The sequence below is a fragment of the Brachyhypopomus gauderio genome, chromosome 5, assembly GCF_052324685.1.
Source record: "Brachyhypopomus gauderio isolate BG-103 chromosome 5, BGAUD_0.2, whole genome shotgun sequence".
Lineage (NCBI taxonomy): Eukaryota > Metazoa > Chordata > Actinopteri > Gymnotiformes > Hypopomidae > Brachyhypopomus > Brachyhypopomus gauderio.
Genome location: NC_135215.1, coordinates 866256 through 878258, shown reverse-complemented (window position 1 = coordinate 878258; position 12003 = coordinate 866256). Strand labels below are relative to the sequence as shown.

Genomic DNA, 12003 nt, shown 5'->3' with positions numbered 1-12003 from the left:
TATGTCATCAAAGTTCAGCACTGTTTTTATTTTCTAAAAATTTCTCGAACATCTGGCAAGCTGTCTTTATAAATCGCTCTATATAAACATATACAACAAAATGTTTTAATTAAAAAGGTCCCTGCAGGCTTCATGGAACAAAAGTGCAGGTAGATTTTTTGGCATATGGTAATAAAAAAGTCTATCAAAATCTTGAGTAGCATTTAACTTGATAATAGCTTGAAAGATATTTTTTCTGAGAAGCATTTGCTCGTGTAGGCACATATAAAAACAAGAGCTGTAACCTTAACCCAGGCAGCTGTGTGAGCCTTTAGGAAACTACAGCATTCATTTTTTGTCAATACATATAAGAAGGGATAAATGACTCACAAAGAGAGAAACACAAGGACATGCTTTAGGAGTGTTTAATACTACACAAGCTTCACATCTTTAAGACTTTCATATAATGCATAAAGATAAAATACGTCACAGGAAGTGAGATAGTATTGCTGATGGTGGAGATGTCGGTGGGTGGTCTAGCCCCTTCTTGCCTCACTGTACTTTCTATACTGTCATATGTGTGAGCATTGCAGGGCTGAAACTAACACACAGGGGACCACACTCCTTAAAACAGACAAAACTCCATAAGTTAATGCATGATTACAGCGATCAAGATCAACCCAAAGTCAAATACAGAAATAGAAAGGCTTTAGGTTCTAATACCTTACATTCCTTAATACTGACATGACCATTCGTTATCCATGAATTGCATATTTTAAGAGAAAAAAAAAAACCTGAAACAGAAATAAGCTAATTCAAATTTATGATGGCTTTGGAGTTATTTTGCCGATATTTTTTAAAGAATATCAGAACTCTTAATTGAATAATTAGGTTAAGCTCACTAGAAACTTTAGGCTCCTTTCCTTTCTTTTGCCTCTTCTATTTTGTCTGCGTTCCCTCACCATAACCCTCCAGATGATCACATCAGTCTCATGATCAGGTTCACTGGCCTCCACCGGCGGCATCAAACATTTTCTTACGGCCTTCCATACCCGACATGGCTTCTACATTCTTACGCCAGTCGCCTACCTCAGACGTCAGGACCTGACAGAGGGAAAAAATTATAGATAGTGAGTTGATGGTGTGAAGTGATTTGAAGTGGCCAGTCATCTTTAAGAATAACACTTTTCAGTTCTACTCTATGTTTGTCACAAAACTGCCTGTTTTTGGAGGGGGATTTAAAACAGAAACAGTAGAAATGTTGTCCAAAAGATGTCACTGAAAAGTGCATGGACCAACTGCATAATTTGACTCAGTGCTACAATGCCATCTACAGGGGAAAAATCTATAACAACATAACAAGTAGTAACCACAGGATCATTGTGCTACAGTTATCTTTATCAGTAAGTAAAACATTTCCCAGGAATTGGTTTGAAAATTCTTGATTCCCTAATTAGCAGAGCCATGTAAAATTCACTGGAAAAAACATCTAAGCAAAACAAGGACATTACACATCTTATATATCTTATATACAATTTTATAACATTCTTAAAACTGAAGTTTTAAAGAGCCCTTTCCATTCTGTTCACTTAGTCAACAAAATATTTTCATTTTGTACGCCATTTGAAAATTTCCTTTGTAAAGTCTCTCCCACCTTCTCTTGTTTGATGTCCTCCTTCTTCACAGACTTGAGGTTGGCTCGGAGGTCCATGGAGCCCTTGTGTTTGGAGCCCAGGAGAGCTCGCATCATCTCATCAGCAGACACACGCACTTTCCTCAGAGCTGGCTTCTTAAATTTACCCCCCAGATCTTGGACTTTCAGCTTGAGTTCATGAATCTGGCATGAATGGGGGAGAGGTGACCACAGACCAGGCAGGTATGTCATCTGAGCATCTGAGGTATGTCATCTTTCTAGGTCTATGACATCTTAAATAACTTTCTGCCTCAGATTCAGAACTGTGGGCATCAACACTATGTCTAGATCAATGCATTTTAAAGTGAGCTATTAGTGTAATACAGACTATGGCATCCATACATGAGCAGTGTCAGTGGACGGTTGACACTCACATCTTTGTTGTGCTTGATCACCTTAGCCTCATAGTCATACCGCTCTTCATCGACAACTTCAATCTTGTCATAAAGCTCCCTGCAAAGATTCTGAAAGACCAGCAAGCAAAATATGCACTAATTAGGCTGCAACAGATTACAGAGAGCAACATTTTGGATTTTATCCAACACTTTCCACATGCGGGAGTTGTTTTCAGTTAATTCAGTACCACGTCCTATGAGGGATCAAATGATAATGGCAGACCATTCTTTGTGTTGTCATATATTTTTCTCTGATTTGTTTAAGTGGGAATGTGATGTTTTATCAAAAGCGTTTCCTTAAATCTACCTGCAACTCCCCCATTGAGAGACCGGAGAGCTGTAGAGGAGGCAGCTTGTCGCCCAGGTAACGCACTTTCTCCTCATCCCTGTCCTGCTTCTCCTTATCCAACTCCTCCATCGCTCTGCTAAGGAGCAGCATCTGTTTGCATAACACAGTCGTGTCATAGGAGAGGAACCTCCCTCGCCCCCTCCCTCCTTCCTTCTGTGTTTTCATTTTTAAAAACAGGACTGCATCATAAACACAGTCAGAAAAGGGGGCGTGTCTAGGGGTGGGCCTTCGGGCTTAAGCCCAAATGTGTCAATGCCATCCCAAATGGGTTTTTTTCCATTACAGGTTTACCAAGACTGAGCTTTAACACTGCACAGTCAGCTTTTTTAAATGATGCTGCAGGGTTGAGCCCTGACTCTTTACCCACCCAGACAACTTGCCTGGCCAGACACAAATGCACTTGTTTAATTTTAGCACAGTAAAAAACATTACTATTTAGAAATCAAGTAATATTTTTTTCCAATGGGTGGATATCTTATGACTCAATAGGGGATTTGTAACATTTTAATAAGGGATTTGTTTTGCTCTTTTAATCCAATGTAGTTAATCCCCATTACTCTTACAAATTACATTTTATTGACACTCATTTCCCAAACAAAATTGCTATGCTGAATTGCACCAACTTATTATAATATAAACATACAATTTAGAGCTCTTATTATTTGCAATAATACAATCAGACTTCTTGTGATATAAAATTCTATTAAACTGCTCATTTATTTCAAGGACTATCCACCTACCACCCATGGGAGGAAGATGATATATACATTAGGTCTACAGGTCTACAGTATTTAAATCTATTGCATATATAAAAGAGTCACTGAAACAAACCTTAAGAGAGAGCTTTCGGGATGCAGAAATCTTGCATTTTGGCTGTGAAGATAAAAAAATATATACAATACAAATCAGGACTTAGATGTGTAATTCACCAGCCTGGTCTACAGTATCTTGAGCAATGGGGAGGTCATTTCTATAAATACCTTGTCGAAAACTTTTGGGTTCCCTTTTGGACGCCCCTGGAATTACAAAGGTATGACAAAGAGACAAAACCACAAGCACAGTTACAGTTGGGTGGGAGGGGGATAAATACTCTTAAAATACACAATATGTAATTATCCTATATGTCTAATGATCTATAAAAAAGATGCTTACCAAGATGCTATTATCCAATATTTGAGAGGAGGTAAGAGAAAATACAGTTGGCAGTGAGATAAATCTTGAAATATTCATTTGGTGCATGATAATGTTGCATATTTGGACATTTTTGGTTTAGCCAGTGAATCTTTCAATACATTCAACAATACCTGCCATCAGTGTAGAATCTCAGTAATAGCCATTAACTAGACGGTCACTGATTAAGTAGGCTGCCAGCTTTTCTTAGTAAATGTAATATCCTACTAGGCTAGCAACATATTTGCATCATGACACAAATCCAATAGGTGTTTCTGTGGTATTATTATAGTTTTATCCCAAAACAGCATTAATGAAAAAGCATTTGCCAAAAAATGACAAAAAAGAAAAATGTGGGATACTTACTCTGACATTGTGACCTTTTTGCATATAAAGGAAAAGAACATTGAAGAAATATATTATTTTACATAAAATGTACACTCCAATTCATAATAATAATAGGGGTCATTTCTTTTTAAAAGAGACCCTAAATTTTCTTAACTAAAAAAGTCAAACTTAACATTGATATTATTTCAGAATCAGGAGTTACCTGGTTGCTAGCTAGTAGATGAACACTGATTGAGACCTGATGACAAAGGCAGCGCTGAGACAATGGGAGCTTTGAAGTCCTGGCTGGTGCCAGCCAGCAGATATAGCCTAGAGTTTGGCCTCAGGAATGACCGGGCATACCTCCAGGGATGTAATATCACCCACTGGGAGGTCCTAACAATACATCCAATATACAAGAATACACCATGAGTTCCACTGAATGGACTGTGTGTAGATCACACATACACACACACACACACACAACACACACACACACACACACACACAATTTCCTTTTTGTTGCTTTAGCTGTTTACTTACTGTTACTTAACTACTTGTCTACTTAACAAATTTTTTAACCATATATATTCTCTGAAAAAAACTGATTGAGGTACTGAATGTATTGAATACGGCTTCATTGATTTATCCTATACCAAGATATCGGCATTAAGATGATCCGAATTTATGAAAATGATCTAAAGCAATGGCTTTAAGTTTGCAGATTTTTGTCACGCCTGCCACACCAGACATGACTGCCAGCGACTACATTTCCCAGAAACCCCCAGGTCACTCCACATCTCCACAGTTCTAAATATACCTCTTACTTACTTACTTTGTTTCATGTTGGTATATAAAGCCTCTTGTTCGGTATTCCATTTGTAAGGTCTTGTTTTGCCTATAGCGACAATACAATTTATCGCTCGTTTTCTGTTTATGACCTACACCTGTTATTCTGGGTCCTCCCTTTCACCTGTCATGGTGTGAATTGTCTGTTTTCAAGCAAAAAATTCTTCAACAAAAATCAATCAACTCTTAAGAAACAATAAAGTTAACACTTTCTTTGCAATGGAGTGCAATGATTGCATGTGTCTTGATAACAGTACTGTATTACATTATGAACAAAGTACTTACTAGTCTATCAAAAGAAATGAAGGGGGTTATATTCAGATTATTGCAAGTGGTCATACACCATACTATCTTCATCTCTCCAACACTGTCCCATATGCTCGGCTGCCAGAGAAGGGAAAATTAGATCAGGGAGACAATAATTGTAAATGACTCGACAGACGTGGATATCTGAATTTATAAAAAGCTGATTGCAATTATAAAAACCTGATTTTAAAAACTATGTGATTGCAAAATTGTATACAAATACGAACGTTGGAAAAAATAATGTTTCGTGTCGGTTTTCCCACTTTGGTGTTATAGGTATCTAAGGAGCTGGTTTTGTTTTTGATCTGTTGAAGTCTCCGCCCTGGTCTCATGTTTTATATTTCCTTACCCAACAATATGCATATACTTACACGTGTGTGTTCAAGTGTGTCATGTTTACACTCATTTTGCATAGTACATTTACCTACTGGCTTCTATTTGTTTTTGTTTTGCCAAATTCTCAACTATTTGCCCAACTACACGACCTTGGAATAGAAGAAGGATTGTGTCTGTGGATTTGCCTCTAATAAATGCCGTTCAGCTCATCGTTTGGGTCCTGTCTTGTTTTAATACATGTTATATATGTATCTCATTAAATACAAAGGGACTAAAGTAATCAAAACCTCCCGTTGGAAAAACATTGGCTTGGAAATTGAAGCTCCTTGCTTGTTTGTCATCAGGAACTGTGGCAGCATATAAAGAATTACTGGCAGCCTGGCACTGAACTGCATCTATTATGGTTTCCATTGTCCTACTGAAGAAGTCTGAGAGCTTATTACTACTAATGTCTAGAGGACAGAGTCTGTGAGTAGAATGAACCAGCAGCAATTTTCATTCTTTATTCAGAGGATTGTGTACTCACTCCACTACCTCTCCAGATTCCCCGTCTCCCACTCCACACTCACACACCAGAGAACCTCCTCAGCATCCTTAAGAAAGCCATTCACAAATTCCACGTTGGTTTTCACTGACTGCACATTAACAGTGTTTAGCAACTGCTGAGACGTGTTTAACAAACAACCGTTGATAGAATTTTTTACTAATTCTACCATGTTGATTTATGAGTCATTAGCACGTTATGCTCATGGGGCAAAACGGCATCGGCATGATTTTGGAGCAAGTGCAAACACTCCAATTTATTACAGTAAAACACAGCTTCCAACTCCAGGCAAAATGATACCCCTCCCACTTCTCTTCATTTGAGCATCCTTAATGGCTAATTAATGAATCATTTTGATGATGTAGGTGCTGTTTCAAATAAGATCCAAATATTGTTTTTATTGTTTTATTGTTTACATTACCAAATAAGTTCTAGTGGTACAAAAGCCATGTGATATTAACAAAAGATTCTGTTTTTGCTGTTCAGAAGATTTTTTTTTCCATCTTTTCTCACACTGTCAAAAATCAATTAAGACATTAGATGTCTATAAAGCTTTCCATAATACATGCAAATTAATGAGTTAATACGTCATGCGACAAAGAGCAAAGAGAATTTGCCATTAAAGGTAATAGGTGACCTTTGTTAGACCGTCTGTATTCACCCAGTAAATTATCGGTAACTCAGTAGCAGAACTGGAGTACAGGCATCCTATCTGTCTTTAGTTTGAAGTGATGTTATGCTAAGCATGCTTGTTATCTACAGTCCAAACACTACACCTCCTCAGGACATTTTGTGCACTGCAGTGATCTAACTGCAAACCCCTTTATTTAAGAGATTTGTGAGCCCAAGAGCCTCACTTGAATTTTATATGATTTAAAGCCTATGGTTTCAGTCTCATTTAAATATTACTATTTTGCTCACATTTATTGTTTAGAAAATGTTAGATAATAATATTATTAGTTCAGTTAAAAAAAGACAAATACAGTTTACATTGCTGCTACAGTGTGGTCATATGCTAGACATGTTCTCAAATAAAGAACCGATAGGTCCCACAGGACACTGTGATAGAAACAATAATCCCACTACTCAAATGTCACATCTCTGAATCCTCCCAATACACACACACACAGAGAGAGAGAGAGAGAGAGAGAGAGAGAGAGAGAGAGAGAGAGAGAAGGACACAAAAACACACCATGCTGCCATGGAACAGAAGGGGGTGTAGACAAATGTTTCTGTCATACTAGCGTTTAGCCTGAGCAGGTGGTTCTGCTATTTTTTCAGAAACATGATGCTAGCACAATGGCTGGAGGCTTGCGCATCAGACACTTTTTTGCTCCCGCTGTCTTTCTCAGAAAGCCACTGATGGTTCGTTGCGGCTTTGCTTTTCAGCACTGCTGATATATGAACTAGGTCATAAGAACCGAACTTATTGCTACTTCACTGTGGACCACTTATCTTGATGGAGTTATGGGGTACTGAACTCAAAGTTTTGACTACAAGCTTTATTGTAATATGTGAACACATGAAAGTCCAATAAACATACAACATTCCAGGACTTGGTTTCACATATGAAACATGGGGCTTGCTATCTAATAATTAAGTAACATTTTACTAGTTACTGTGAATTATTCTTTAACTAGATTGCAATTAATATGAAAGGTATGTAGTTACAAGAGTGAGGAATGAGAATCTGTCTCTACTAGTGGAGCCTTGTGGTGTGCAAGGGGTTAAAATGTAACCATACTTTAAACTTACGTGACGTAAGCTGCCTTTGGCAGTGCCTCTGGTTTTGTCTACACCACAAATGAGTGGAACAGTTGCTCTTGCAAGAAGGGTTTATGTCAGGATAGACTTGGTCCCGACTCCATTCACCCCCCATACACCCCACCCCCATACACCCCACCCCAACTATATCTCCACTACCCTTCTCTGTCTTCATTTCAAAGGATTCCTTGGATGATGGATGCACTCCACTGGCAGTGTGCTAATTATAAACCTCTGTATTAGCAAGGTGACTACCAGGATTGGGCAAGACCTTATATGCCAAGACCTTAGACCCTGGCTTAGACTGCTCCATCTTACGGCAATGCGGACTTATTTTTTCACGTTTCAGTAGTGTCAACCGTGTCGCGGAGGGATCACATGATGAGTTAGACCCTCAGCAGTGTCAGTGTGCAACTGGCGTCTCTCTCTTGACTTGTCACTCGTGGAATACAAACAGGGAGATATCATTAATGTGCCATTAGTATGGACAAGGCTTTTCCAGTTCGTGACTACTTGTATTAATAAGTGACACAGCTGCTGTATGTTTTCGTAGTCCGGTCCAACTCGTTCATGTGTTTACAGGATCAGTCCGCGGCCGCGCTGAGCAGGTTAGTCTAACTGGAGCGGGGGAGGTAATAACACCGTTAAACAGCAGCGTGACTACGAGCCCGGGCCGCAGTGCGCGGCAATAGCTCCTCCACGGGCCAAGTTAAACCACCGGCGGCCCACCGGGGAAATCCCCGGTAGTAACGTATGCCAGTCCGCCCCTGCATTCATCCATCTCTGATTTGTTTTATCGGGTGTGTTGTTCCCGCTGTTAGCGCTAATTTCGCGAGAACTGACTCTCGGGCTACTGCAGGTTGCCATTCTCGCGAGACTAGCGACATAATTCAGTTTGGAGAGGCACTTGAATGCTTGAAAAAAATTATTATATATATATTATATCATAATGATTGTAACATGGTCAAGTCAAATGTATTTATTTATATAGCGCTTTTTACAACACATCATAAAGCAGCTTTACAATCGTATGGGTCCAGATCCCTATGAGCAACAGAGGTCACACTGGCGAGGAAAAACTCCCTATGATGGTGGGGAATAGGAAGAAACCTCGGGAGGACCAAGACTCAAAAGGGAACCCATCCTCCATTGGGCGGCCCGTTAGGAGAAGTCTGTATTTATAATCCAACTGTAGCTCTGTAGTTGTAGTTGTAATTCCAGGCCAAGTAGTCACAGTCCCTTCAGTGCAGATGGTGAACCTCAGATAGGTGTTGGTATCAGCACTCTGTGGCAATGGCACATCCACTGGCGACCCAGACCATCTCCTACGCGCTTGTATGGAATCGTCTTAGGTAGAAGCATGCAAGAAAATATATAAAATACTAGTTGAGTATGTGAACATCAATTTAAACAACCGTTTATTTAAACATACATAGCTCACATGCCAGTGATTAGCAAGAGGCAAGAGGCAAGCTGTGTATATGGTGTATTGTCATTGAATTTCAGTGAATAAAACAAAATGAATAAGTTCATAAAATGTGTGTATTATTATTATTATTATACATAAAATGTTAGTATTATTATTATTATTATTATTATTAGGGGTGGGCGTTTAAACTTGCCCCGTCTTACTTAAGCCTTCGACCACAAAGAGCGGTCTACAGTTCACAGCAATCCATCTCGCCAGTGAATTGGTCAATTTGTCCGACGTGGACTTTGACATTTTGTTTCTTAATTTGAATCCCGACATGTGGTCGAGTGTTGACTGGCGACACTGCTCGTACTAGGAATACGTTTAGCAGCTAAGTTAGCATTACTGACCTGCGCGTTTGCGTTGAGGTGGTAACGAAGGGTGGAAGTGCTCCTGTGATAAACGAACTCCTTCCTCCATAAAGTGTAAATAACACTATTTGTGTTTGTACTTCCATCTGGACGTTTCTTGTATTTAAATTTCCTATCCACCAGCGTAGCCTCTTCAGTCATCTCCATCATGATCTTATTGTACGTCCATATATAATCTGCGTGTCTGGAACTGAGAAACATTTCACGGTGCAAAAGAGTCTCATGCGTTAAAAGCGTAAATTGTTTTAGTTCTTTAATTTCCCTGCAATTAATTAATCGAAATTAACGCGTTAAAGTCCCACCATTAATTATTATAATTATTATTAAATTCCATAATATTATTTATAATCTCTCTAGGGCACAGGTTCGTTTACTAACCTTTCATTTCAGCGCTTGAACCATTTTTGCCATATGCTCTTCATCGTCTCCTTCACTCGGCCTGCAGAGCTCTGACTCTCTGGGTTGTTTCTGCCGGGGCAGGATGAGAGTTCTGCGGAATTATCTGAGCTCTCCTGGCTCCTGCAGTGATCGTGGTTCTTCCAACTTTTCCACCATCGTCCCCGCGTTTTCTTCTCGGAGCCCTCAGGTTTTGCGTCTTTTTTGGCAAACGCTCTAACCACCATTCGCTCTATCTTCAGGCGGTATAAAGCCTTATCTCTCGTCAACTCTTCTCGCTCTCTCTTCCTTTCATCCCTCATCCTGTTCCTTTCTTGCTCTATTTCGCACTTCATCTTCTCCACCTCTTTTCTCTCCCTCTCCCACTCTTGCTGCCTCACCTTCTCTCTTTCTTCGAGCTCCCTCTTTATCTTTTCGTTCTTCTCCATCTTTTCCACTTGCTTTTCCACCTTTTGCCTGAGCTCTTTAATTTCCTTCAGTCTTGCCTTTTCATTCACTTGGTAGAAGTGAATCTCCTGCCTGAGCTTCATCTTCTCCAGATCCTCCCTCTCTCTGTGCACAGCCATCCTTCTCATCTCCTTTAAACACTCCCTCATTAGCTTCCTGTCCTTCTCAATGACCCTCTTTTCATCCTGCAGGGTTTTGCACTCCTCCTCCAGTTCCTTCTGTCTGTTCATCATTTCTTCCCACTCTCTTGTCCACTTCCTTTCTATCTTCTCGTATTCACTGACCAACTCTCTGTTTTTAATCTTCTCTATCTTTATTTGAGCTGTGGCTTTCTTCATCAAGGATGCTAAATTCTCAATCGTATTGAACATCTCCTCCTGTTCACTTAGCGTCTGTATGTCATCCTTTGCTTGTGCCTGTCCACTTCTCAGATTTTCACTTGCCATCTTCTTATCCAACTCTCCACTGTCCACTACGGTGTTAATGGGTTGAATGTTCAGCTGTGATGCTGTACAGTTTTTCCTCTTTCTCAAACAAATATCTCACTGGCGTCGACTGCCTTGCCGTGCGGCCTTATATACGTTCGGTTATGTTGTGTTATGTCGTTACTATAGAAACGGAATTCTACAAATTAACAACGTCATGTATTGTGACGTCATTTAGATTATTCAATTCATAACATCTAAGTAAAAAAAAAAAACATACTGTGGTCATAGAACTTTAGTACGCACATTACTAAAAATATTATTTCAGTAATAAAGTTATTCCCTTTAATAATAAGTTCATTATTATACATTTATTATTTTTTTAAGAAAAAAAAGAAAAAATGTGCAGACGTACCGCAATAAACCGCAGCATAAATGTATTTACATTTGAGACTGTTCGTATCTACTGCCATTTTAATTCGGGCAAAATAATTCTACTTTAAATAATACATTTAAATAAAGGAGTAATGAGATGGAATTGAATGAATTACATTAGAAAAGGAGCACCCTGGCAGCAAAGTAGATACCTGTCAAGTTTTTATATAAAAATAAGGGAAATTTTCCGCTGGTTGCTGCGAGCATTCCCATCAGCCCAATCAAGGTCCAGGACCTCTTATATTTTACACGACGTCTTCACTTTTTTGATAGAAACACCTTCTCTCTCGTTACATTCATCCATCTCTGATTAGTTTTTCGGGTTTGTTGTTCCCGCGGTCATCGCTAATCTCGCGAGAACTGACACTCGGGCTACTGCAGGTTGCCATTCTCGCGAGACTAGCGACATAATTCAGTTTGGAGAGGCACTTGAATGCTTTTAAGATATATATTATATTACAATACGGGAAATTTACGGGAAAATATTATTACGGGAGGACGACGGGAAAGAGGGGTAAAATACGGCAGTTTCCCGGCCAAAACGGGAGACTTTACAGGTATGGATTTGGGATTAAAAGAAGCAGCTTATTTTTCTACATCAACAGAAAATCAGGCCAGCACTATTGACTACAGTTGAATTAAAAAACAAGGGTAAAATCAAACTACAACGAATTTATTTCCAGATGTATGTCCAGAAGTGATCGACGCGAGACTGGGAGAGTCTCTAGCTCAGTGGTGCCCACACC

General features: G+C 39.3%; 2 protein-coding genes across 2 annotated transcripts in view; both read right to left on the bottom strand.

Moving 5' to 3' along the window:
- Positions 1–388: 388 nt before the first annotated feature.
- Positions 389–12003, bottom strand: part of tnni1d (troponin I, skeletal, slow d) — a 32028-nt gene continuing 20413 nt past the window's right edge. The window contains exons 2-7 of the mRNA XM_077004720.1: positions 3397–3433; positions 3248–3289; positions 2375–2506; positions 2047–2136; positions 1634–1816; positions 389–1083 (exon numbers count right to left, since the gene is read on the bottom strand). Of these exons, the coding sequence (XP_076860835.1) occupies positions 982–1083; positions 1634–1816; positions 2047–2136; positions 2375–2506 (507 nt within the window). The 5' untranslated portion in view covers positions 3248–3289; positions 3397–3433 and the 3' untranslated portion in view covers positions 389–981. The remainder of the gene's footprint in view (positions 1084–1633; positions 1817–2046; positions 2137–2374; positions 2507–3247; positions 3290–3396; positions 3434–12003) is intronic.
- Positions 8677–10988, bottom strand: LOC143513760 (uncharacterized). Its single transcript, XM_077004494.1, has 3 exons — positions 9933–10988; positions 9534–9744; positions 8677–9059 (listed from the first exon to the last, which is right to left on the bottom strand). Exon 1 carries the CDS (start codon positions 10841–10843, stop codon positions 9941–9943), a length of 903 nt encoding a protein of 300 aa, XP_076860609.1. The 5' UTR covers positions 10844–10988; the 3' UTR covers positions 8677–9059; positions 9534–9744; positions 9933–9940.